Here is a 26,687-nt window from a genome sequence, read left to right on the forward strand (position 1 = left end):
GCCAGGTGATCAGGCTCTCAGGATGTAAATGTTGCAGTGGGGAATGTTTTTCTGCCTTCCCTTGGTGCTTTTTAAATATTTGATAAAGTATCACACATTTCAAAATAACCTGACATTAAACAGAGATTTTGTGCCAAAAAGTGGCCCTGCAGTATTGAGCTGTGAGCTCCTAAAGGCAAGCTGTGCTCTGTTAAAAACCTGTGCAGCCGTGGGAGCTGACAAAGCTGAAAGAGCCCCCCCATCCTGACTTGTGCATGTGCCTCCTGGGGCTACACTGGGAGAGTTAGGCTGTAGGATTTCAATTTTATTGTTAAATATTTCTCTAGTCTTTGTTTTGTTTTTTTTTTTTTCTTCCTCCACCCTCTCTCACCTGTCTCCTTCCTCAGACTTTCATTTCTAGTTTGCTCATCAAGGCATGATGAGCACTTTTCTTGTTTAATCCCAAGTGATTTTACCTTCTTGCCTCAGTTCTTACTTGAGTCTTTTTCTTCATTTCTCTTTCTTCACTGTTCACTCCACAGTATCCCAAGCCATGATGGACTATCCTAAACTCACTCCCTCCTTGAGTAGGTGCCAGGAGAGAGGAAAAACTGAGGGAATGCCTTGGGTCTGAGCAACTTCTTTTGAGCTAGAAGGATGACAGTCAGAAGGAGCTGTAGATCCAGAGAGGAACAAGGGTGACTCCTCTTTTTAAGACTTCTCCAGAAAAAAAGAACCATGTCTGCTGACACTGCTGTTACCCTGTGTCCTTGAAAGCTGTAAAACATGTGACAATGAATTTCTCTGGTTCCCTAGGGGAGGGAGAGGAGGAGTTGGGATTTCAGAGCTGAGAAACAGCTGTGTAGACAGCGAGGTTGGTTTTTCATCTCTTGCCATTTAGGTTTCTTTGGTTTCAGGGCTGCATTTTGGTATACAGAAAGCAAGAGAGCAGCTGAGGGATCTGAATTCCTTCAGTTGCTGTTATTCAAAATGTCTAACTTCAGGCACAAAATTGAGGTGCTCTAAAACTACACCTGCTTTCTCTCTCTTGGCCTCACTAGGAGTCACAGCCTCTTAACATAGATGCTCTAAGTTACATCTTAGTCTGATGCCAAAAGTTACCTAAGCTGGTTAGTGGGATCGCCCTCACCTCACAGCTTCTCCTGTTAATCTTTATTCTGGCATTAGAAAGAAAAATATTATGAACACTTCAGTTTATGTATTTGCAGTATGGTACTAAGAACTAAAATCATGCCAAATGCTTCTTGTTCTTGCTGTTTGCTGTTTATTTTTCTGTTGCCCACACAAAGAATTCAGTTGTGAGGACATTTCTGCAGTGACACATGTGCATCTAATGCATGTCCTGTGCATTTTGTCACCAGAACATTTCTCAGATGCCTGATGTAAATCATCATCCTTGATTAATATAAATAATAAAATAAAATCCCAAACCAAAAAAGGAAGATGAGACACTGAACACTGATAGTTGCCCACATAAAACTCTTGATAACAGCTGTCAGGCTGTGTGACAGAGCAGACCCGTACAGCAGTTCTTGTGGTAATAGCTCAGCAGTGGGGCTTGAATTACTCATCAAAGGATTTGTCCTTTCAGCAGTCAGTTTGGCTCAGTTGAAATAAAAGAGCCAGAATGTGCAGTATAGATATTTCATGGATGTTATCTTTGCTAAGAGTTTAGGGAGATCTGTGATATGTGGGTTTCTTTCTTCAGCAGAATGTGAATACAGTGTCTCTCTCTGTAATGAAAATGTGAATGCATACTGTACCTTATGAGATAAACTTGAACTCTTCCATTTATGTATTTTTGTGTTTACCATGCTAATATTCAGTTTTAAATAGATGCCACTGTGTAAAGCTATGCTCTTGATTTTTTTGGTGATTTCCATGTGATAGGAATAGAGCTCATAGGCAACACTATGTCCAGTTTTGAAAACAAAAAGCCAGTATACAGAATGCTGTTTGTTCACAGCAAATTGGAAAATACAGAAAAAAAGAGCTTTTGATTTTGTTCAGCTTCATACATGTTTTATCAATGAAGTCAGAGCCAAATTAATAGAAAACATCAACATCCACATGGAGCCATTTGAGGAAAATAATTTACTATTTAAGATTGTCTATTTTTGCTTTTATCAATAAGGAAGCTGAAAAGATAAGCCTGCTTAAACAATGGTATTTGTTAAGTGATTGTGAACAAAGTATCAGTGGACCTCATGTATTTTCAGAGAAGTTTTAACTGGACGTGTGATGTAAATTGTATGGAGTTGTATGTGAATGTGTTAGTCACTGTTTTACATTGTATTGTTCTGCAGTGCACAAATGTGACTACTGAGCACAGAAGCATTACATTCATTAAACTTAATCTTGTTGCAGTATATAATTCCCCACTTTTTGTGCCAAAAACATTAATACATTCCATAATCAGTTCTAATAGAGGTTTGCACTTTGATTTAACTTTTTTTTTTGTGACTCTTGCAGTTTCAATACTATATATCTCCATCACGAAGGAATAAAGTGTCAGTTGTACCATACCCTACCCTGTTTAGTTTGTGCTTCTTGTTTTGGAACTGAAAGTATATGTATTTAATTTAGTACTGTTTCATGCTGTCTTTTTATTTCCAAGCTTATTACATACCTAGATGTAAAGCCAATTATAGACACTAGCACTAAAACCCTTAATTCTGTTAGGGGAAAATCTTGACTCTTTAAAAACAAATTATAATTTTAGACCCTACATTTAAGAGTAATGTGTAGAGAGGAGATACTGCCTGTGAGTGGTCATGGTTCATTTTATTGCTGTCCAAGGTAACAAAACAGATGTTAGCATAGTACAGTATGTTTCTCTGTGCTGCCTGCACTTACTGTAACTTACAGAAGGTGAAACTACAAAGGTTTGGTGGCATTCCCATTATGGTTAAATTATTCACACAGCTCCTGTGTCTTTTCTCCCCCACAATCTCAGGAGAGGCGACTGCACTGCAGGCACTGCTTTGAGGTAACCTGACAGATAATTGCATGCGTTACATCTAAGCACTTCTGCTGAGTCTGCAGCCTGCTCCTGGGGCTGCTCTGTGCTTGCACCCTTGGCTCTGATGCCCGAGGTTTCAGCACTGGGATCCAGGAGCTGGGAGCCCCTGCAGTGTGTGCCAGGGCTCGTGGGCCATCAGTGCCATCTCCTGGAGCCCAGGGGTCAGTGCTCCAAGGCCTCAGTGTTGTTCTTTCAGCTTTTTAAGAAACCTAAGATAATTTAACAGAGTAGGAATTTCTTAATAAACTGTAGCAAAATAATTACATCACTTTCAAACTGTATTTTGCTAGTATAATAGGACTTTAAATAAACCATAATCTATTATTCTCCTTGCCAGAGAAGTAGGGACCAAGGATCTAAATACAGCCTTTATACTGATTTTACAACGTTGGTTAAAAGTATTATTTTTAACTAATATATTTAAATCAGTGCTGTGCCTAATGTGAATACATTTAGTGTGATGCAATTAATATTTTAACTACTTCATTTACATGTGTACCTGTGTCTACAGGAGAGAGTTGGTACCAATTTACTTGAATTTGTTTCTTAATGGCAGTGATTAAAAATTAGAAGAAGTTTCTCATGGAATATCAAACCTGAAAAAAGCAAAATCGTAGTAATTTAACAAGGAGTGTTCTTTGCAAAACTTAGTTGTAGGATATTACTTCAAGTAGAGATTTCTGCCTTTGAGTGTACAGAGTCAGTCCCCACTCTAAGTACATGCTGCTCCAAAAAATCAGTCACTGTCTGCTGCATCATAAAGCCCAGACATTCTGGTGCTCTCAACAACCTCACCCCCAAAATTCATGACCTGTAGGTTTATTGCTGTGGTTTAGTAGCAGAAACATGCCATTGATTGCTGCAGGTATCTGTTGAGTTTGGGAAGGGCCCTCGACCTGTAACTAAACCAAACTCCTTCCCTTCTCTCTGTCTGGCAGCTTCCTCCTCCTCCTCCCAGAGGAACTGAGCTCAGAGTCCCACAGCTCCCACAGGGGCTGGGCTGTCCTGCCAGCTCCAGAAGGGGCTTGTCCTGAGAACCCAGACCAGAGCCCTGAGCAAGGATCAGGAGAATGGGATGGGAGCACGTGAAACTTCCAGGGAGAGGCCCCTGCTCAGCAGTAAGGACATGCTGCCTGGAGAGGGCTTCATCAGTGAGGGCAGAGGGGGAAAGAAAGCCTGGAGCTGGTCACAGCTCTGAAAAGCTGACTGACCTCTTAGGAACTGTGACAGTGTTGCAACATTGTCTTCATCTTCACAGCGAGTTTTGTAGAAACCTCTGGGTTGTAAACAGTTTTCAAAATTTATTTTGGAAATTTTGTCTAGAAATTTATACTAGATGGACACTACATATGTATACATTCATACAGCAATGCAATGTCCAAAATCTTTCCAGCTGCCTTGAAGGAAATGATCCCTGGCTCACTTCTGACTATCGAGTGGCTGTGACTCTCCTGAAATGAGTTTTGTGCAGAGAGTAGCCTTCTTCCTGCTGCCTGCACCATTAAATCCTGGTAGGGTGTTTAGGCATTATGTCTGCTAAAATATATTCTGTTCTTGTACTCACTAACCCACGCTCCCATCCTGACTGCTGAAGTTAAATCATTCCAGTTTGTCTCCTACACGGCTCCGGAATCAGCAGCCTAGCCCTCCAGACATCACACGGCTTTGAACTGCACCTCTTGCTGAGCAAGGTTATTAACAAATGCTCTAAATCCAGAGTGCATGATAGATGTTTTTATCAGCAGTGTTGTATGGAGCCAGCAAAGCCCACAATATAATTCACCTTGAAGAGGAAGAGCTGAAAGGCATGTGATATAATAAACAAGGGTGGGAGTCAGGGGCTGGGAAGACGCCTGGCTCTGTTTCAGAAGTACCACAACCTCTTGGAAGCATCAGGGAAGCTGAAAGCTTTCCATGTATTTTGGGTGCATAGCACAGATCCTCCACAGGGAGGATCAATGTAGGCACTTGGGAAAAAATGGTCAGCCCTGCAGCTCTCTGAGCAGGAAAATGGGAGATAAATAGGTTACTTTGCAGAGACACACAGCTTTGAGAAACTCAAATGCGGTACAGCAAAGAAAGGCTTCTTGGGGTGGGAATAATGCACCGGGGCGGGGGGACGGGCCGGGCCCGGCGGCGCGCACGGGAGGGCGGCGGGGAATCTCGAGCACGGCTCTGCCCCCGGGGTGCCCCGGCTGGGGCTGGTCACGGCTCGCGAGCGCGTGTGGCGGGGCCCGGGCCGTGCCCGGTGCGCGGGGGCAGAGCCCCGGCCCGGCGTCCCTGGCGGTGAAGCGCGGCAGGCGGGAGGGGTAACGCGGTACCCAAACCTGGCTGAAAATGGGTCTGCTGCTCCGGGTGCCAGTAGGACTCCTTCTTAGAAAGCGTGCATATCTTCGTTAAGTGTACTTAGATATTTTTTTATTGAGGCTTATTGTTCTATTTTTTCTTTTTTTTTGGGTTTTCCCCTGTACTTATTCACTGATGTCTGAAATCTGAGGGAAGACTTCATCCTGATTCATTCTGCATTAATTTATCTTAGCATGAGGCTGGGAAGCAATGCACTAACCAACCTCAACAAGTGATTGCTTAATTTAAAAAAAAAGTAAAATCACAGTTTATCACTTATTCATTGCCTATCCATGGTCCTGTTTGTAATTTACAGTGTCTTATGTTTGATTAATTGGGGTTTTTTTTATGTTCTTTTAAAGTGCAGTGAAGACTTCTTGCAGTTTGTTTTTTGTTTCTTTCTAGCTTCATGCTTAAGTGATTTCCTTTAAATGCTTTGTCATAGTTCTGTGAGACATGTTTTTCAAGCTAGTACTCGTTTCCACAGGCTAATACTGCAACAGGTGCCATTGGGTAGTTACACCAAAAAAGGATAAAAGCTCCTTGAGTCAGACACTGTAGGTGTAACAGGACAGGTATGTTAGTCTGGGTCAGTGACTGAGCCCAGGGCTGCATCTCCCACAAGTGCATGATTGTCACTTTAGCCCTTGTCCTTACAGGTCCTTCCATTGGAGCAGAGAGGATGGAAGTAGGTAGAAACAAATAACAATCTTAGGTAGAAACAAATAACAATCTTAGGTAGAAACAAATAACAATCTTAGGTAGAAACAAATAACAATCATTTTATCATCAAAATGCAGTCCCATAAAGCTGGCTTTAGAGCTTCTGCACTCAGATTTTAAATGTGGCTTCACAACCGGCTTGGCTCTCTCAGGGCTGTTCTTTGGGTAACTTTGATGGGCTCTCTGCAAGCCAGGGTGCTGTGCTAGCAGAGGCACTGTGTGTGACAGGGGACAGCACAGCTCAGGAAGCTAAAACTGGTAAGGACAGCTTGGTCTGGGCAAGGTTGTCTTGAGGAGGATTTATAAGGTTTGGAGTCTTGCAGGTAAGAGCTGAGAAGGATGGGGGTGAGCCATATAAAATCATTCATACAGTGGAGTAGGGCTGCAAAAGACAAGAAGCAGCCACTCATGTTGTTGAGATTACATACATTTATGGATGAAAGTGCATGTATTTTGGATGTCAGTAATTTGTTGAACTTGTCGATAGTGTAAATAAATAGGTTTGAATTTTGTAAATAAATAAGTTTATTTACAAACCTTTTGAACTGTGAGTATGTTTGTGCTGTTGCTTTGAGACTGCTTTTGCTCAATGTACAGAAAACATCAATAACTGCAGTATTTTGGAGTTGTGCCTCAAGATACAACGGTATGGAAATGTGGCAATCAGATGATCAGTGAAAAGGGGTGTATTTGTAGACAAAGTGAGTAGGTGCTGTTTGGTACAATTTCATTTTTACTTGACTGTTTTGAAATGTGCTAACCTCAGGCCTTATGTAATCACATTTTCTATAAGTAGTCACCGTATTTCTTAACAAGCATTGGAACTCCTGAGTTCAGTCAAAGAGTTAATGAAAGCAATAATTATGTAACAGTTTTTTTAAAACATTTTTTACACTGAGAAAAATCTCAACTAAGTAACACAGCAGCAGCCTTAAAAGTTATTTTGCTGACCTGTACCAAAATCATGTAGGTTCCAGTTACAGGCCTCTAAATAACTGGAAATGCTGGCTAATACTAGTTTGTTTTGTCTTTCAGGCTTTAGAAAGGATGCGTCCTTACCTGTGTGATAAGATCATAGCCGAGAGACACTTTGATTACCTGCGTTCTAAGAAAATACTCACTAGGGAGGACACAGAAGAAATTTCAGCTCGATCTTCCAGTAGGAAAAAAACTGGGAAGTTACTGGACTACTTAGCAGAAAATCCAAAGGGACTAGATACTTTGATTGAATCTATCAGACGAGAAAGAACACAAAACTTCCTGTTACAAAAGATAACTGATGTAGTGTTGAAAGTCAAAAATGAAAAGCTTGAAGCTCTTAAAGGTAACAAACTTTTAATAATGTTGTGTAAAACATAAGTTTTATTTGGAAGGTCTGCAAAATTAAAATCCAAAACTAAAGTCTTCCTCTGGTATTTGGAACAACATGTTTGGAAAATTACCAGTTTGTGTTTAAGATCCTAGTGCATGTATCCTGGCTTTGCCTTTTTACTATCTGAACACATCCATCATAAATAACAAGTAGCAAAAAAAGCCCTGTTGTATTGCTATGATGGATAAATCTGTCTTCACATTTCAGTTTTGCTTTTCAAAAATGGGTGGTTATCGTCCATCTCGCATTTCTCTCCAAGCTATTTGCTGCAGTGGCAGGATGCTCTAGTTTGGTTAAACTTTGTGCCTCAGCAGAAGGTATGCTGGCAAATACAGCTTGAGGGGAGTTCCCCTGTATGCCTTCGGTGCCACAGCTTTAAAGTGGACACTGTAAATACATGTGTGTGTTTTTTCATACAGGCTCAGAGGTTTTGTTGACACTCAAACCTTGAAGGGACTGTGAGTACTCATATTTTAAGGCAGAGAAAGAAAGTATAGGCTTTGTACACCAAAGTGTTACTTCCCCTTCCACGCCCATCAGAAGGCAGATAAAGAAGGAAGAAGTATGTTTTAACCATAGAGGTTAAGGGCCTGAGGTTTGCTCTGGCTTCAGGTAAAATAGCCTTCAAATGCTGTCCACTTTGGAGCAGAACCAGCAGGTGAAGCTCTTAAAAGTTTGAAGAGCACAGTGAGAACAATCTAAAAAAAGTTGGGCCGAAGGGCTAAAGTGACTTTTTAAGATGAACTTTAAGTTACAGTGCATCTTTGTCAAGTACTATCTGGTACTGAGTACAGAGAAACCATTCACATCAGCCTCGACAACCTAACAAACCATGTTTGTTTTTTAATTTGTCAGGAATTCTGGATGTCACAGGTAAGATGAAGGGTTAGTCTGTTAAAAATATGGACAATTGATTTTTGACAGTCTTACTGATATTAAATTGGAGCACAGTTTAAGATGTCCCCATACTGTAATTAAATCCAGGATCTGGTTTTTTGTCTTAGGTTTAAGCTGCAGCACCTGTATGACCTCACTGTATGGAGGAACAAATAATCTTTCTAGATCATTTTCCGATGAATCAAATTTTCTGGATAAAACAAAAGACAAAGAATCTACCCAGATACATCACCCAGAAGAAGATTATAGCACGGCTGCATTTGTGTCTGCTGTCTCTCTTCATTCCATGAATTTACCAATTGCAGAGATGGGCAATTCACAGTGCAGTGTTTTCTCAGCCACCCTGCCAGGGCCTGGAGACCCTGGTGCACCCCCGCTGCCCCCAGAGCTCCAGGAAGAGCAGCAAGAGCCATGTACCAGTTCAAGTGACAATTGCTTTTTGCCTTTAAGATCACGTTCTGTTCATCCACAGTGAGTGCAGTGACTTTCATCTGTTCATCCAAATGGTACTGAAACTTTGTGGGATGTCTCATAAAGGCTAAAAAATGTTTTCAAACTGTTAGGAAAATTGGAGGATATAATCTATGCAATTTCTGTTTTAATTTTGTAATTGTGTGATGCTGGAGCTGCTTGACTTTTTTTGTTTTGTTTGTTTTGTTCTTTAGGGAGCTTTTTTCAAAATATTGTGGTGTTATACCAACAAGTATTTGGTTTTTAAACCAATGTGTATAAGATTTCACATTTAGTTGCGGATACTTTAGCTGGGATTATAGAACAAATGGGTTTTTTCTTTCTGCAGAAACTAACAAATCAGCTTTTCTTAATGTTTCTGTGATGGGCGAACTGGGAAAGATGGTTAGGAAAAGTACTGAGTATGGAAAAAATCTGAACTAAAACCTTAAGCTTACTTACCAAAAAGCTTAAACTCATTTACCAAGTTAAATATTTCTCACTAAGACAAATTCTGCTCTCCATGTATATGTGTGCTGCTCCATTTGCCAAAAATGGCCAAGTCTGTGCTTGTTAGCAAGGAGTTTCCTCCTTGAGTGGACTTTGTCCTACTGGTACATCAAAAGGCATCAGTATTGCCAATACACTTCTGCAGGCCTCAGCGTATTCTTCTTGTATGTTAGTTAAAGATTCCTGATTTGAGATGCACTTTAAATATAAATTCTCTTTAGTACTGGAAAAGGAATGTAAACTGCTCTAATGGCATTGTGAGGGCTGCAAGAAAACATTACAGGATGCTATTAAGGAGCAAAGCTTGTATGCTTTTGTCCCTCTAGGGAAGTGGAGGAGAAGCTGTGTGGCACAAAGTATGACACCTGAAGGACTCTTGGAAATATGGCACTTCAAATACCTCCTCTTCCAAGCAGACAGACAGGTTTACATTTCCAATTGTTTAGAGTCAAATGCATTTTAAACTGTTTCAACATGGGAAGGTTCTCATTTCTTGCCACAATGTAACTTACTGTATTCCTCTCATACTGGAATTGTAGCCTACCTTTTGTGCAGGTGCCTATAATAATTTCAAAATGACCTGGTGGATTCTTAATTTGACATGTACAGCTGTGTTCTGCAGTACTACACCTTAAAGTGATGGGATGTTTTCAGTATATCAGAGGGTAGGTTTGTATTAAAGGTCCTACATTATATTGGCTCTCGTACTGTGTATAGCCATGGAATGCCATTCCAATGCACACTGGGGTAATATTGCTAAACTCTTCTCCTTTTGTGGAGGCAGGCCACCTGCAGGACCTCAGTATAGTCTCTATAAATAGTTTTTCTCTATTATTCTGGTTTTGGAAGTAGATTAAAATAAAATGCCATGTTCAACTACACTCCATCCCGAGTATATGAACATCTTACATGTGAGAAAGATGTGCTTATAAAAATCCTTGTTTTTCTTGTCTGCATCTACCATCATATACTGTCCAAACACTGGAACTGCTTCGATTAAATGGCATTCTGGAAATTAAGTGCCTGAATATGCAAGCCAAACTTTGTTCTTTAACATGAAATTAAGGATAGGATGAACTCCCTCTCTTCCATTAACTTGAATTGTAGTTGCATGTACTTGGGACGTCTAGAAAGTGATTTGTGTAAATGCCCACTGTAATCACTTAAAGAGCTGTGCTTAGGCTTGAGTCCCTTCCTGGGTTCTTGTAAAGAGAAGAGAGTGAGCAGGGCTGGCCTTAACAGAGAAAATGCAGCAGCCCAGGGTGGAGGCTGCCTTGCTGCTCCCCATCCTGCCCCGTGCAGTGTGCAGCCTGCAGGGACCACTCCCAGTGGAGCCGACAAACCTGAGACCTTGAGTGAATGTATTGTCTTTTCAAATGTCTATAATGTGCGTTTTTAAAACATATTTTTATCACAACTTTTGGAATAAATTCTTTTGTATAATTGGCTGGTTTTTGGTCTGCCTCTCATTTTTAAGATGTACAGGTTGCAAGAGCTGTTCATGCCATTACCTTGATGTGTGGTTTTGGTTTTGTGTGTGCGGGAGGCTTTTGTTCTCCTTGTCTTTTTAGAGACATTTGTCTCTGGTGGAAAGACTGACTGAATGTGAAACGCCTCTGCCGGTAGGACTGCACTGAAGAGCGAGCAGTCTGTAAGGAAAACATGCATGTGAAATCAACAGCTCTGCTGCTTAAGTAGTTTCTGCAGTTCATGACTACTATTACTAACCTGATTCTTGCTGTTTTCAAATGACTCTATTGCTCAACTTCCTACAGATGTGAGAAGAGTTGCTTCCAGCCACCCACATCTTGATTTCATTCTTAAATTAAGATTTTTATTAATAGCAGGGGAGAAACAAAAACTTTGAGTGCTGAGAAGCATGACTTAAAAAAGGATTTGCAAATACTGCAGGCACTGTGGTGTCTCACTTCAGTGGTTGTTTTCATTCTACTTTGTGTATAGGGCTTCAAAATAATGACATGGTATTGATGATGAGAGATCGGCTGGATATGGTTTAGTATCTTTACAGTGAAGGAAGTGATCATAGTGTAACCAAAACCCCTTCCTCAGATCTTATTCTGGTAGTATAAGTAGTTCTGGTAGTATAAGTAATCTGAACATAGAATCATGAAGTATGCTGAGTTTGAAGGGACTCATGAAGACCCCCGAGTCCAGTTCCCAGCGCTGCACAGGACATCCCCAAGAGTCACACCCTGTCCGTGGGAGTGTTGTCCAAGCTCTTGTTGAACTCTGCCAGGCTGGTGCTGTGAGCACTGCCCTGGGGAGCTGTCCCGTGCCCAAACACCCTCTGGGTGAAAAAGCTTTTCCTGATACCCATCCTCAACCTGCCCTGACTCAGCTCCATCCCCACTGAACAGCACCAGTATTTTAGCTGATGCAGTAATGTATGTATGACTCCATCACGAGGGAGGTCTAGTACAAACTCGGTCCAACAAATTTGAAAAATCTGTTTCGGTAAAGATACCTCCTGGACAGGTGATGATCAGCACTGTCTCTGCCCTAGGTTAGCCGGTGATCGGACATTAAGGAAAACGTGTTTTCCCTCCGCTTAGCCTGCAGGTGTGAAGAGGGAGCAATGAAGGTTGGCTGGGTTTCGTGCCTGATTTTCGGTGTCCGGTCCCTCGAGGGCAGGGCCCCGGCTCCGCCTTCCGCGGGCTGCGCTCCAGCCCCGCGCGGGCCCCGGGCCGGCGGCAGCCGCGGGCCGGAACCCTCGGCGCGGGCGCGGTTTCCGCGGGCGGTGCGAGGCGCGGCCCCGCCATGGCGGCGGAGGGGGAGGACCCGCTGGGCTATTTCGCGGCCTACGGCAGCTCCAGCTCCGACTCGGAGCCCGAAGAGCCGCAGCCCGACGAGCGCCCGGCGGGAGCCGGCGCGGCCTCGGGGGGCACCCCGGGGCGGCCGCGGCTGCCGCCGCCCGACGAGCTCTTCCGTCGGGTGTCGCAGCCGCCCGCCTTCCTCTACAACCCTCTCAACAAGGAGATCGACTGGGAGAGCCGCGTCCTGCGGGCGCCCGAGGAGGTGCGTGGGGCGCGGGGGAACCGGGGCGGCGCCGGGGCCGCCACGGGCCCCCCGGGCCGCTGTGACGGGCGCTGTGCTCTCTCCCGCAGCCCCCCAGGGAGTTCAAGGTGTGGAGGAGCAACGCCGTGCCCCCGCCGGAGACCTACAGCCCGCCCGAGAAGCCGCCGGGCCCCGCCCTGGACATGGCCATAAAGTGGTCCAACATCTACGAGGACAATGGCGACGACGCGCCCCGGCAGGCCGGCAAAGCCAAGTTCCTGCCGGACGAGGAGCAGGAGGCCCTGGAGTCGGGTGAGGCCCTGGCGTGAGGCGGCCGTGCCTCGGCGGGGGCTGTGTGCGCTGCCGGAGCGCGGCGGGGCGGGCGGGCTGCCCGTGCCCCGGGCCCGGAGCAGGCGCTGCGGGCTGCTCCTGCATCGCTGCTGCCCAGGGGCAGAGCGCTCCGGCTGCGGGGCTGGGTGCGCTGCCGTGCCCGTGGTTTGGCTTTTCTGGGTTCAACACGGAGCCTCCCCTCTGCTCCTCTCCCCCGCTGGCATTAGCAGGGAAGCATTAGAGTCGGTGGCACTGTAGTTCTGTGAAATCAACAGGTTCAGTCACGCTGCTGCTAAAACAGAAGGTGGTGTAAAAGCTTCAGGTGCTTTACACTGAGGTGTTGACCTTAGTTGTAGATGTAGGTCAGATTATTTCTATAACGTTTGCAAAACTTGGCTTCCAAAAGAGGAATCATACAGGATGCCCAAGAGATAGATTACTGAAGAAAATAGTTACTATCTTCTTCACTTTCTATGATTGTACAAGCTGTAACAGTAATTTAGGAAGTAAAGAAATATTTGATAGGTGGGAGGATTTTTTTTTTTTAATTGTTGGAGAAAGAGAATAGCCAACAATAACCAAGAGAAGAGAACCAGAAGAAGAAATTCTGGTCTTTCAGAACACACAATAATGTTTTCTTTCATTGGTAAAGTTGCCAACAAAGCTTTTCCAAAAGAAGGATTTTTTTGCTGTCTTGCCTCTTTTTTGGTTCTGGGTGTTCTTTCCCAGTAGCAGTTTTTATGTCTTTCTCCATGTGTTCTATGTGTTTCCCCGTCCATGCATTTCTCTTAGTCAGCCTTCATCCAGAGGAAGAAGATAAAACGTTAATTGGCATTATTTCCTGCTTCAAAAATGTCATTTTCTAGCTTTTAATAATTTGTTTAGAACAGGTACTGTACAGTAGCATAAAGCCTCTTTTCAGTTACCTGCAGTGGTTTGTGGCAGTGATAAGAAGTAACCTTTCCTGTTTTGTCCACATATTGTCTGCATTCCAAAAATGAGGATGCTACAGTGTCTTTTTTCCAGCCATCTCAGATGTGGTTAAGTCAGTTGTTCTGAGACAGGGTGGTGTTTAAGCAAAAAATTGGCTTTGCTGACTTTGATTAACTCTTTCTTTTATTTAAAGATGGTGAAAAAGACGATGAACCAGCTTCTGCTAAGAAACGTAAAGTAGAGTCTGGAGAACAGGCAAAGAAGAAGAAGAAGAAGGTATAAGCAGGGCATTTTGGATTTAGACATAATGAGAATTTCAGGGAACTTGGATTCCTCTGCTGGAATGGGAAACAAATAAGTGTTTACTGCATTTCTCTCTCGGGTAGGGAATTTTATTTCTGTGTATGCTTGCCTTTTGGAAAGCACAAAATTAAGTGGACAGTGTTGTCGTAGAACTTGTTTACTGAACAAAATTTAAACCTGTTTATTTGAAACAAGGATTTAGATGAAAGATCCATTGCCATGGATACTTGTGCTCATGCAGGTTACAGGGCTTCACAGTATTTTGTTTATCAAGAAACCTGGTAACATGCATTTTTCTGGACTGACTTTTCCATTGTGTCAAAACCTTTTATAAAGGAGTATATACTAAAGATTTTTTTAGGTACTGGTCTGTGATATGTTCACATAATGTTGTTTTTAAATATATGTATAGACTGCAAATAGTCACTGGAATAAAACTACATTTGAAAACATCTGTGGTATAAATATTGCATTGCATGCTTGGTGAATAGGAGCAATGAATTCTGTATTATATGCCATTCACTGATGTGTGACTTAACAGATTCCTCAGGGTTTTTTTGTTTAAATAAATACAGAACTACGAACTGAAAAAAAATGTACCTAAAATTGAGTTTAATATTTCATCATTATTTTGATGTTACGGGATCTCCATCAGTGAAATGAGACCAACTGATGGAGGGAGGATTGAAGCATGTAATGTGTTCTTCCTGAAACAGAAAATAGAATCAAGATATTTATGTGGACAAAAATTATGACAAAGCTGTGGTAGAGTCTTTGCTGCCAAATTGTATTTATTTCAGTACAAACAGTTGGTACAAACAGTCTTCTCAAAGTGCTAGCCAGTATATGTTGCATTTGTGGTATGCTGCTGAATGGGTTTTTGGGTCTGTATATGACAAGGTACCAGCTTGTACTGGATTGGAGAAAAGGTTGCTGTGTATTTTCAGATAAAGATTCTGTGCCTTAGAAAATCTGCAGTGAGATTAGTGCCTGCTAATAGAAGTTCATGTAATTAAATTGCTAATGTAAAAAATTTGTGTTTTCTATTTTCCTTCTGTCTTGGACTAGCTTTACTTTGGCAGACCAGATTCTGTATACATATGTGCTAATATAATGTTAATATTTTTAAAGTGATTTTAAGAGGTTTTTTTTAACCTCAATATATAGAAAAGTGTATTCATTTTCAGTGAATATATGAAGTTGTTAAGAAGTTATGCAATTCTAGCCTTGGCAGTGTGATAATTCTTACTCTGGATCCTTGTCTGCCTGCAGACTCTGCAACTGCTCCTTGCCTGTTTCACAGGCTGTGGGGCCAAATCTGTGATACTTGACACAGCTGAGGGCTTCCTGGTGCAAACCCAGACACCAGCCACTGTCCTAGCAAGCTCCAGGATGAGGGATCCTGTCATGGCAAAGCTTATGGAGTGCCAGCTCTCTAGGGTTTCTCCAAATAGTCCATCTGCATTTTTGAGTCTTACAGTAGTTGTGTTTGCTAGTGCAGTGCTCCTTGAAGAGTATTACAGCTGAAGGCTAATGTCACCAGCTCTGGAAATAGGATGCATTCCCATGACTGCTGTGACCAAGGAGGCTTCTGTCCATTTATTTTTTGCTGTTCCACAGGGCAGCTCAGGAAGTTACTGTGCCAGTTGGTCCTTTTGTTTTCAGACCATATGATATACATAGTGTCCAGTTTTCTTGAAGTTAACACCATCTGATACTCACTTTCCAAGGAGAAAACCAGCATATCTAGCCTGGGAGAAGAACAATTGTATTTTTTGCAGGTCGAGGGAATCTTCATGGCAAGCAGAGACCATGGCAGCTTCCCTGTTCAGGAGAAATGGCACAAAAAACTCTTCACCTTTTTCTGAAGACATCTGAAGCAAGGCTGTGAGAGCCTGTGTGAAGCTGAATTACTTGGATAGATTGGTTCTGTAGCTGTAAGGTTTTTTTTTGGTGGAGATGCTTCAGTACATCTTCAGAAGGAGATGATAAGAGAAGTGGTACAATGCTGCAGCTTCTGAAGCAACTCAAAAGACTTCAAGAAACAGAGGTTTTCTTCAGGTTTGGGCAGCTAATTATGAAAATTTGTCGACACATCAGGCACTGTGAAATGTGCGTAAACACCAACTAAACTTAAACTGATAGCTCAGATGTTCAGAAAATCTCTGACTGTAGAACAGTTTATCCTGGATTGTCTTGCAAGGGAAGACAGTGACAGTGAACATACACCCTTGCTGACAAATGGGGAAGATTGCCTCTGAAAGTTAGTGCTCTATTAACTCATCATTCTACAGTTTCTATAATGAATCAAATTTGATTACAATCTTTATGTGTATTGGGGAAAAAAAGGCAGTAAAGCTGCATACAGGTTTGATTTGAGGAAATTCTCTTTAAAATTTGTCAAAATCAGAGAAATAGTGTCTGGAATGTAATTAATTTGCAGTGAGCACATTGCGTTGCTTCAGGTGCTGGTACAATAGCAGCTGCAGTACTTGGCTTTCCTGGAGATGCAGGATGATCTGGAAAAGAAGAATTCATGTCAGTATAAAAGTGCAGGTAATGTTGAGAGTGGTGACAGGGAGGTTGTGGCAAAGCCATCCCTCTCTTACTGTGCTGTTTCTGTTCTCCATGCAGACTGCTGCTCTTGAAGTGCTGATTCTTTTACAAATATTTTGTGATAAACTTAGTGCAGCCAGTATGAAAGTAAGTCCAGAGAAATGTAGTGTGTTCCATAAAGAGCAATTTATTTTGAGCCTGGAGTCAGCACAGGGAGAGGTGTTTTTATCATTGGAGAGAAGGAGAAGCTGTGTAGTGCTGCCTCAGTCTGTTGACAGGAATCTCCTTTGCCAGCTTACTAATCTTAGAGAATCAGGACAAAAAGATGCAATGCTTTCAGTCTTTTTCTTTTCAGGCTTGAAAGGTTCTTGTTCCTGTTTGTGTTAGCTTGCTCATTTATCCAAGCCCCTTTGGCCACTGGTCACAGATGTTTGTGCTTTTGCTTTGGGTGTGGATTGGGTGTGAAAACAGAGCAGGACTGTCTTAAAAGCATGGAAGATGATTACAGCTGAACTCTGTGTTCTTGTAGGATAAATGGTTGTACCAGTTGAAAAGGATCCTGGCAATGGCTACAGCTGTGCAGCATTTTCATTTTGAGAAATGTTGTTTAAGGACAGCCACAATTCCTTGTTAGACTGGAAAAATGTGAAAGGTTGTTTTCCCAATAGCTGAAAAAATGCCAGGACCCTCAGGCCTGGGCACAAGCATAGTGGTACCAGTGCCCTACAGAGATGAGTTGCTCTTGCAGCAGCTGAGTGGGAATGGCTGTCCAGGCATGCTCAGGAGGAGATGCCAACCCCTGTGTAATTGACAGGAGGGCAAATGTTACAGAGGAAAAGAATTCTCAAAAACACTAGCATAAGATGTGATTAGAAAACCCTTGAGCAAACAGAGGCACCTTACTAAGAAATCTGATTCCATTACTGCCAAAGGCATTTTCTGGCTGCATTGACTGAGGTGAAGTTCAGCAAATGATGTATCAAGAGGCACTGATTAGCTGGGCAGGCTGTGGCTGTCTCAGAATGTCAAGACTGAAGCAGAAGCAGGATTTCTGTACAACAAAAAGTTGGCAGAATACAGAAAACTGCTGAAAAGAAATACTGTGTTTTCATTGCACAGGAGGCCTTCTGTGAGACATGGGAATCTCAGGGAGTAGTTCTGGGACAAATATGAGTAGCAGTGGGCTGCTTTTTAAAAGTTTAAAAGTCATATAATTAGGAACCAATGAATAGCAGGAATAATGGAGAGACAAAGATTGCAGTGAGCTGGTTCTTTATGCTGAGAGTATCAGACCAAAAGGAACATCATCTTCAGAGGAATCCACAGAATTTGTGTCACTGTTAGAAATGTGCAAAGATTGTTTGGGGCTGGAAGGCAGAGTCACAGCAGAGGCTGGAATGGGTTTGTGCTGCTGGTTCCTTTGAACTGTTTTCTTCAGGGCACTTCTGAAAAAAGCAGGAATTTTCAGGGAAGCCTGTGCCTGTGGAGCTCAATTGATGTAAGAATGCAATGAATTCAATGAATGGAGATAAGCATTTTTAGTCCTTATCAAATAATTTTATCGGGGCTCTTCATTTAGAAGATAAAATGGTCTTCATCTTTAGAATGCTTTAGTCTTGGTAGCTTCAGAAGACAAAGATATATTTGCTTTGCTGTAGCTGTGAGCAGCAGCACAAGAACTCTGTATTTTCTTGTCTTCTAACAAAGTGAACTTGTTCTCTGGAGCAAACCCTGATTTTCCATCACTTCCCATAACTTCTCCCACCATATGTTTCTTGCTGCAGATGGACTGATACAAAAACAAATACAGGATTAATACAGGAAGGTGTAAAGGGGACTTAAACCTAAACCACAGCACTTCTCAGGGGAGGATTAACACACTTTCCTCAATCCAAACCACCAAACAAACCACCCTGCCAGCAACAGGCTCACAGCAAAAGTCACAGGGAAGTCTTTCTGTTGGAAGCAGAACATGGTCCAGCTTTGTTAAAAAAGTAACCTCTCTGACACTGCTGAGGGATGTTTTAAGGAACAGGCCTGGAATGTGAGAGATTAATTTCACTTGTGTTGCAGAAAGGATCACTACTACTTAATGAAGACTTGAAGAAGGGGTTTTTTTACGCACACAAAAAAGTTTCTCTGTTAGGCTTCTGATCTAGAAATGTATCACTTTCTGTGGTAATCCCTTCCTTAGGACTGATAAAATTGTATTTTGTGAGACTAAGAGCTTATATGTTGTCTGAAATGTTTCAGAAGTTGTATTATTTAATGCAATTACAAGGTTGGTGATGGCAAGGACTAGTTCCAAGCATACTGTTTTAATAGTTAGGAGTACTGGGGTTTGTACAAGTCTAGGGTTTGCTTACCATGAGTGGCTTGTTCTCACAGGCACCTTTATGCATGGCTCTTGGATCCTTGTAAAGAACCTGTATCTCTGGCAGCTGTGTCACCATGATCTTTGGCAATAGTAATGAAAAACTGCTTCCCCCTTGAAATCTTACTCTTTCTTAAGTACCTCTATAAAGGCTGTTTGCAGGTTTTCCAGCTGTGCTGCTCCAGCAGAGAGCGCTTTTGTTACTGTTGGCACAGAGCCTGTTGAATCATCTGCAGCTCAGCTCCACTCTACAGAACCCAATTCCCTTCTAATTTTCTTTCTAATGCTTGGTTAAGTGGCTCTTGAAACAGTACACATCTATTTTGTTTACTTTCTTGATATCTTGCTGTATACAAAGGCATTTTAAACTGCTTTTGCTCTGTAAATTTCACATGATTTTTGAAGGCTCTGTGGGGAGATTACCATAATCCTTTCTCTTTAAAAAAATCTTATGTTGATAGGTCATGATGAAAAAAAAAATATTTGGCACACTATTTAAGTCAATGTGTTTGTCTCAACAAAGCAGTGAAAATCAATATGAAAATAATGAATGGTTAAATGTCATGCTAAATGTCTATTTCAGACAAACTACTGCATTTCAAAGTTTCTAACTTAGAAAAGCCTAAAAAGGGGTTTTTGATCTTGTGCTTGAAAAAGGTATACTTGGTTTAAATTTAAGAATACTCAAGAAAAACTCTTCTTTCTGTAAAATAAGAAAGTGAAGAAGAATTGGCTTTGAAAACTTGCATTTTTCCTATAATAGCATAGACTTCTAACCTTCTTTCATGGAAGGTTACAAAAATAAGGCTGGAATGTGCCTTCCCAAGGTGACCCAGCCCAGTGGCTGCCCCAGGCCAGCCAGTCCCTGTCAGACCTCGTGGCTTTAAAGCAGAGCTGGAAGGGGAGACAGTGATGCAGTGACAGTGACTGCTCAGAAGGGCCCCAGCAGCCCTTCTGCCAGGGCTGGCAGCTTGGTGCTTTAGTGAATCAGTACAAACCAGCAAAAACATGCAGTTTACAAACAAGAGAGTTTAACTTTTCTTCATTTTGGGGAAGCATATAACCCTCTCTAGCAACTCCATGGTCTGTCGTTTTGTGTTCAGACAGAGCGAGGACTCCTGTGTAAGCACAGGTGTGCATGGCTCAGGATGACATATTCAGGGTTATAAAATGTGATTTACCTCAGGATTTGCCTTGGTTCTTTGGTTGTGGCATAGCCAAGGCTATATAAAAACATTTAATGCAATTTTTAAAAAAATAACTAATTCTAGACCAAATGACAGAATTGTAATAAAAGACAATTTCTGGGGTGAATTTGTCTGGTCACAAAACCTGCTAGAGTGCACTGCAGCCAAGTTTCCTTGGGACAGACTTATGCTGAGGATTGTGTTGCTGCTGAACTGAGGTATCTCTGAACAGCATTTAACACTAAGGTTCTGCAGTTCACTCAGAAGTTAAATTTGCCTTTAAAACCAACTTTTTTTTTCTCAAGCTTATTCAAAAGGAATGAAAATACCATTATACTTGAGAGAAGAAATGGGGATCCGAGAGATGGAATCAACCCACTGCATATGTTTAGGGTTTTAATTAAAAGGACCTAATTTAATTTTTCACAACATACGGAGCTGAAAGATAATGGTCTTGTTCACTGAAAATACCTAATGTGATTTGCTTATGGGGTAAATGCTTCCAGCGCTGGATATGCCATATGGTAGGAAACTTCACCTTTGCCTGCTTTGGCTGCAGCAGGACAATAATGCTGGGGGTGATGCAGCTGTCTTCATGGACTGCTCTGAAATTCAGAGTTTAATAAATAATGTGAAGGGGCTTAAATGAATCAGTTAGTTTATATTGGGAATATATTGTAGACCCTGATTATTTCTTTTCCTTCTCATGCTGCAAAAATCCCTTCGATTTTAATAGCATTTCTGCTGAAGTTAACCTGAAAAACTATCACATTTAATAACAGCACTAATTCCCATGAAACTCACCCAGATTTTTTATCAGAACTGTGTTTATATCCCAGATTGTGCATACACAGTTGAGCATTAAGAACCAGAAATACTAGCAGCTGGGAAATTTGCTCCCCTGGCACTTGGGAAGTAATCCATTTCAGGTGATCCATTCCATCTTGAACATTTGTTTGTTCTTTCAATTATATTACATATGGCTTTTGTTTGCTAAATTAGTAGCTCTTCTGTTTTATAAGAATAAGGTGTACTGACTCTCTTGGTTAATGCAATAGGGTTTTGGGGAAGCTCTTATGTGACTGGTTCTGTTCCTGATATGACGCTAAAGGATGCTCTTTAATCTGGGGCTCCACGTGCCTTAGGAAGTCATTCACCCACAGGAGAGTGCCTGTAACGTGACCTCATCCATGCTGTGGGCTCGCTCGGCTTTGCTGCCACAGGAGCAATGCCCAGCAGCAGTCCAAGTGCATTCAGTGCACTCCTAGAGTGCATCCTCTGAGTTGAGCTTCATCTGAAAGGGATCCAGCTGGTGCACTCTGGAAACCAAAGTGGAGTCTGCCAGGCTGATAGGGAGAGTCACTTCAAAAGCTGCCTCCTGCTCCAAACCGAAATACTTGGGCAGGCACACCCTGCCCGTGCCAGGGCCCTGCTCGCTCAGCACCCCAGCCCCTCCAGACACGCCTCTGCCCCCAAAATACACCCTGCTGGGAAAACAGCTCTCTTCAATGTTTCTGCTCTTGGTAGCGCGCCAGTACCGCCCTCTAAAGTCTGCTCTTTCCTCACCTTAGGTTGTCTCTTTCATATTAATTGATTCAGTGGTTCTTATATTACAAAGAGTGGTGGAGGAGAGTAAATTGCAGCGCTGATCATTGCTTGTGGGTTCCCTGAATGGTAATGTTTCTGCTTAGAGATGCTGCATTCATTCCTGCAAGAATCTACACATATGGATGAAATTCAGCTATGTATTACTGCCATCACAGGCAATGGAAAGTGTGCTGTCTATGAGCTAATTGCACCTGTGAATTTACAGTGCTGGGACAATAGCAGTGAGTCTCTGTTTCTTGATGGGGGCTAATGCCTTGTTGTGCACCTTGCAGCAGAGCAAGGAAAGGGATTTGTGCTTTTTTTGCTCCTAGAAAGAATGGATTCCTTTACACTTCTATGCTTTCTTCTCAGGAAAACATAACTGAATTTTGCAAGCTTACAAATGCATTTTTTCATTTTAATATAGATGTCTTAAAAGATTAATTTCTCCCTGAAGACATTTGGGCAAGGTGGAAAGAGAGATTGATCATTTCCAGATGTTCTTTGCTGACAGGCAAGAAAAATTCTGCTTCAGGTTAATGCTTGTGAATGTACTTTAAAAATATACATTTTGTATACAAATCTGCCAGGGAGAGCACAAGCCAGTGCAGCTGGGGCTGAGATGCACAGATTTGCAGTGTCATAGCTGCATTAATAAGGTAGGGCTTGCCCCTGCTGACTGGGCTAAAAGCCTGGGGAACTTCCCTCCCTGTAATCTCCTATGGACAGGCAGGGGAGATGTATGTGCTTTTCAGACAGAAACACCATGTGCAGTGTGCTTTGAGGTAGACACTTGGCTCCACGGTGTTTGCTGAATCAGACATTAGAACAGATAATTCACTGTTTCTTTGATGTTTTAGGAACATTTCATACTGGGATTCCTAAACATTGCACACTGAATTCTGGCAAGACTTGGCTCAGTGAATGACAAGTAGTTTGACTTCGAGCTTCTGAAAGTACCCCAGATTAGCAAAACAGGGGGAGCCAGTGTCCTACTGTCATTGTAGGACACGGAATAGAACAATGCGGACACTGGAATCTCTAAGGTAAAAAAGAGGGAAAGTTTAATTCTGACTTTAACATTTGTAGATTTTTAAAAGTGACAGTGGATTGGAGGATAACAGTGCCACCTCTCTAATGACACTGGACAAACCAACAGTCCGTCAAGTTTTCTTCTTCTAGAAAAGAATGTAAAACAACTCATTATTTACATAAAGTTTGTGAGAAAGTTTGTTACAAGAATGTAAACATCAGAAGGCTTAGAAGAACTTAGAAAAGCAGGGTGACATCCTACATGTCACCTGGGAGGACAGCAGGCCCATGGAGCAGCTCCCTGTGTGTCCCTCTCGCTTCCCACAGCACACGAGCAGCACTCCAGCATCACCCCTGCAGTTCCTACCCCCTGCACAGTGGAGGCTCACTCTGGTACTGGCTGTCTTGCCTTGCAGTAATCTCCAGTGGCTACAAATGAGGACTTCTTAGTGGTGAAAGACAAGCATCAATCAGTTCTGTAGGAAACCCTGATGCCTGGGAAGTGCAGAGTCTTCTTCAGTTTGTTCTGGTCTCTAAGGCAACAGCAGCCTGAGCATGAGAAGTAAGGGAGCTCATGCCTGTCAGCAGGAAAGGAAATGCCTCCTTGGGAAGCAGTCCTTCCTCACAACTGTTGTCCTTCTCAAATGGTGTGTGGAACCAGAAATGCCACTGGAGACCAGGATGCCTTTATGAGTCACAAGCTGGTTTTCACTGGGTAGACAGAGGAGGTGGGGGCAGTCAGTGGAACCAGCCCTGCGTGTTGCCTCCTTGTGCACATTGAATCCTGAAGGAATAGGTTTCCATTGGAAAGGTCAGTAAACCTGTCTGCTTTCAGAGGTTGCTGACTGCTAAGACTGTTTTAAGTAATTGACAGACAAAAGACTGATAAACCCATTTTCTTACCTGCCTGCCCCTGTGAGGGGCAAAGCTCAGGGCCCCGGGAGCATTAGGGGCAAAGCCCCTCTGAAGGCCCAAGGAACAGGTGTGTGAGGACTGCAATGGATGTGAGGTCTAGAGATGGTGAAGGTCCACTTCAGGAAATGAATCTTCTTGTGGCACTTGTCCCAACATCCCACACCTCAGCTATGACAGAGTAAGAGATGGAAAGACCGGAGGTAAAATTAGGGGGGTGTGATTCTCTGGGGTTTTTCAGGTAAAGCAGGTAAATATCTAAGGGTCTTCACTGAGCCCCTCTATTCTCTAGAAAGGAATAATATGCTAGCTTAGAGCATCAATTGATTTCTTGTGTTTCAGAAGCAGGCAAAGTAGATAGGGAAGATGACTCTGAAGTCAAATTTTGGAGTGTTTTCTATGAGAGAAAGATGTTGATAGGAGGAAGGGGCAGGACTGGGGAAGAAAAAGGAACATTCCAGTTTTTGTCCATAAAGAAGGACAACATGCTGTGCAAAAGAGAGCTTTGACTCCTGAGACAAGGTGTTCATAATATTGAGGTGTTAAAGCTCTGAGACTCAATACAGTAATTAACAAAACATCCACTTTACTGCCTCAGTAGTGCAGCTGAACTGATCTGTCACTTCTGGGATTGCTCATAGAGCTGTGCAGGAGGCAGTCTCTGGTGTCTGCTTGGGGTTCTTTTTTCCCCCAAAATACATGTTTGAAGATCTGAAGAAGCATGTTCAGGGTATATTTCCTCAGGGTTTTCCTTTCTCAGCCTGCTTTGCTGCACCAGTAGCTGCCCAGGTGGGGTCCGCAATGTCCTGCAGGTGCAAATGTGCCAGCTCAGAAAGGTCAGCTGGTAATGGGGTCTCAGTGCATAATTTAGCTTGTGACACCTGATGAACTGGATGCACGATTAGAATATGCTATTTGGGGATACATCTTCCAAAGGGATGCTAAAATTTGCAGCTTTACAATTTGACCTGATTTTTTTTTGTTGCTAGTCCTGAAGACAGAAGCCACTACACAGTTAATATCTGTTTTGTTGTGTTTGGTTGGGTTTTATTTTGGGAAGAAGTGGGATAATTTTAGTTCTTCAGCACTAAAAATTAGATCAAAATTCTGGCAACCGTACAACATAAATGAGCAACCTTGCAATATAGGGGTTTTTGTCACCTTGGAAACACAGTTTGAATAAGCTACTTGGAGTAATTTTAGTTTCAGGCTTTCCTCTGCCCTTGTCCCTCCCATGCAAATTCTGGTTTTACACTCAGTGTATCCGGTTTAAATGTGTTTCTTTCATAAATACGCAACAGGGAAATTTGACAGACAAAAGTGGAAGAACACTGAAAATGACCTTGCACATGATGTTTCAGAGCAGAAACTGGTGCTTGGAAACATACAAAGTTAAACCCATCCAAAAATAGATTTTAGAATCCGTCATTTTAGATCTCAGAGCTCAATGTAAAAAACCCAGAAGCTGAACTTTAAATTATTGTTTTTTACATACAGTGAGTCTTGTTATTCTGGAGAATATGGCATTTAGGAAACAAATTTTAGCACTAAGAAGCAAAGCTGAGGGGTTAAATAAGGAGAAATATACATTGAAAAGTTGATGTAATCTATTAGATATACATGGTCTTTCAGAATCCCCAGTATTGTGATATCCATGTGAAATTTGTTGTATTAAAATGCTGTGGGTCTCTGTTGTGAACATTACACAGATTATGCTGGGACATAGCTGGAAACTCAAGTAATTAGAGAAGAGATTAGGATAAAGTAGTGCTTCTATCCACTAAAGAATGTAAATATTTTGAATATTTTCAATAGCTCACACTTCTCTAACAGGTCTCACCTGAAGAGTGCCCTTACTGTGAGTGCCCACTAGAGAAAGCACAGGAGGCTTTGTAGCCTTTTCCGAATACTTGATCAGCTGAGGCACATTGACTTTCCACTCCCATGGAGACAATATTTCAAAGTGAAAAGTAAATTGATTTTCAATTATTTAAAATAGTAAATTGCATTTGAATATATACATTATTGTCCTGGTAATATTCCTGGAAGCTCAGAGGAACCCGTGCAAGACTGGCTGGTGGTCCCTGTGCCAGTGCCTGGTGTCACCTCTGTCCCCAGCGGTGTGGTTTGCTAGGATGGGCAGGGAAGGGTGCCATGGTCTGAGCAGCCACAAAAGACCAGCAGGAAATTACACCAGTACATCATGAGACATGATGAGACAGAACAGCTGACTAACATTTGGGTTAAATACTTGGAAATGCTTCCCAGCTACATGACCACAGGACGAGGTGAGGTCGTTGGGATAATAATAGGACCATATAACTTGAGATATTTAAACCCAGATTGATTTGAATATGAGCAAATGGAGGACATGTGTGATTAAGGGAGCACAAATGAGATTCTAACTCTATTTTTCACCTTCATTTTCGTGGATTCTGTTCTGTTATGATGGACTGAATGTTATGATGGACATCAGTAATTAAAAGAATCTTGACCATAGCCATGAGCTGCTGTGCTTTTACCATTCCTTGTTATCACAGCAGTGAGTGAGTGCTGTCAGCAGACGGTAGGCAGCAACTCTGGCAAATTTGCAAATAAGGGACTTTCCCCGCTGCAGCCAGCTGGCTCAAGTATTAATCTCCTTGCTGCACTGCTCTTTACAAGTCAAAAAAGCTCATCAGGTCACAACATGTATCCTGTACTGGCTGTCCAAAGCAGGGAAACCTTTTTCTCTGATGAAACACAGTTTTACTTGATAGGTGCACTCCAGGACATGCAAAAAAACCCCTCCATGGTTCCTCACCATTAATGTCTCTGATGGCTCCATTTGACGCACACACAATAGAGAGAATGAAGAGAATATTTCATGTATGAAATTCCATAGATCTCTCAGCAGCCTGAGGTGATATGCTGTGTTTCTCTGGCTTCCCCCCCCCCCCCCCCCCCCATTTATTTTGGCTTTGTAACATACAGGATAAATATAATGAAATTATCTTTATGCACACTTGTAAAGTTTTTTGAGTAATAAAATTATTTAACTTATATAAAAGAGAAAAATAGACTAGGTCCTTTCAGCTTGCAAAAGTCATTGCCAGATTTTGCATACAGAAATATCTGTTACTTAACATTTAAGATTATG

The 26,687-nt window shown here is 42.3% G+C and overlaps 2 protein-coding genes across 3 annotated transcripts; both read left to right on the forward strand.

The window, feature by feature from the left end:
* The first annotated feature begins 5,162 nt into the window (after window positions 1–5,162).
* On the forward strand, window positions 5,163–10,762 carry BCL10 (BCL10 immune signaling adaptor). 2 transcript variants are annotated; one of them, XM_041483459.1, is made up of 4 exons: window positions 5,163–6,060; window positions 6,107–6,791; window positions 7,126–7,414; window positions 8,467–10,762. In XM_041483459.1, the coding sequence occupies exons 3-4, from the start codon at window positions 7,138–7,140 to the stop codon at window positions 8,832–8,834; spliced, it is 645 nt and encodes a 214-aa protein (XP_041339393.1). In that variant the 5' UTR covers window positions 5,163–6,060; window positions 6,107–6,791; window positions 7,126–7,137; the 3' UTR covers window positions 8,835–10,762. The 2 variants fall into 2 exon arrangements, with proteins under 2 accessions (XP_041339393.1, XP_041339391.1); XM_041483457.1 differs by having other exon boundaries at window positions 5,164–6,060; window positions 6,107–7,414.
* Window positions 10,763–12,028: 1,266 nt separating this feature from the next.
* CUNH1orf52 (chromosome unknown C1orf52 homolog) lies at window positions 12,029–14,466 on the forward strand. Its single transcript, XM_041483536.1, has 3 exons — window positions 12,029–12,355; window positions 12,445–12,646; window positions 13,791–14,466. Exons 1-3 carry the CDS (start codon window positions 12,098–12,100, stop codon window positions 13,877–13,879), a joined length of 549 nt encoding a protein of 182 aa, XP_041339470.1. The 5' UTR covers window positions 12,029–12,097; the 3' UTR covers window positions 13,880–14,466.
* The last annotated feature ends 12,221 nt before the right edge of the window (window positions 14,467–26,687 follow it).

The sequence above is a fragment of the Pyrgilauda ruficollis genome, unplaced genomic scaffold, assembly GCF_017590135.1.
Source record: "Pyrgilauda ruficollis isolate IOZ18807 unplaced genomic scaffold, ASM1759013v1 scaffold6, whole genome shotgun sequence".
In the NCBI taxonomy this organism is placed as follows: domain Eukaryota; kingdom Metazoa; phylum Chordata; class Aves; order Passeriformes; family Passeridae; genus Pyrgilauda; species Pyrgilauda ruficollis.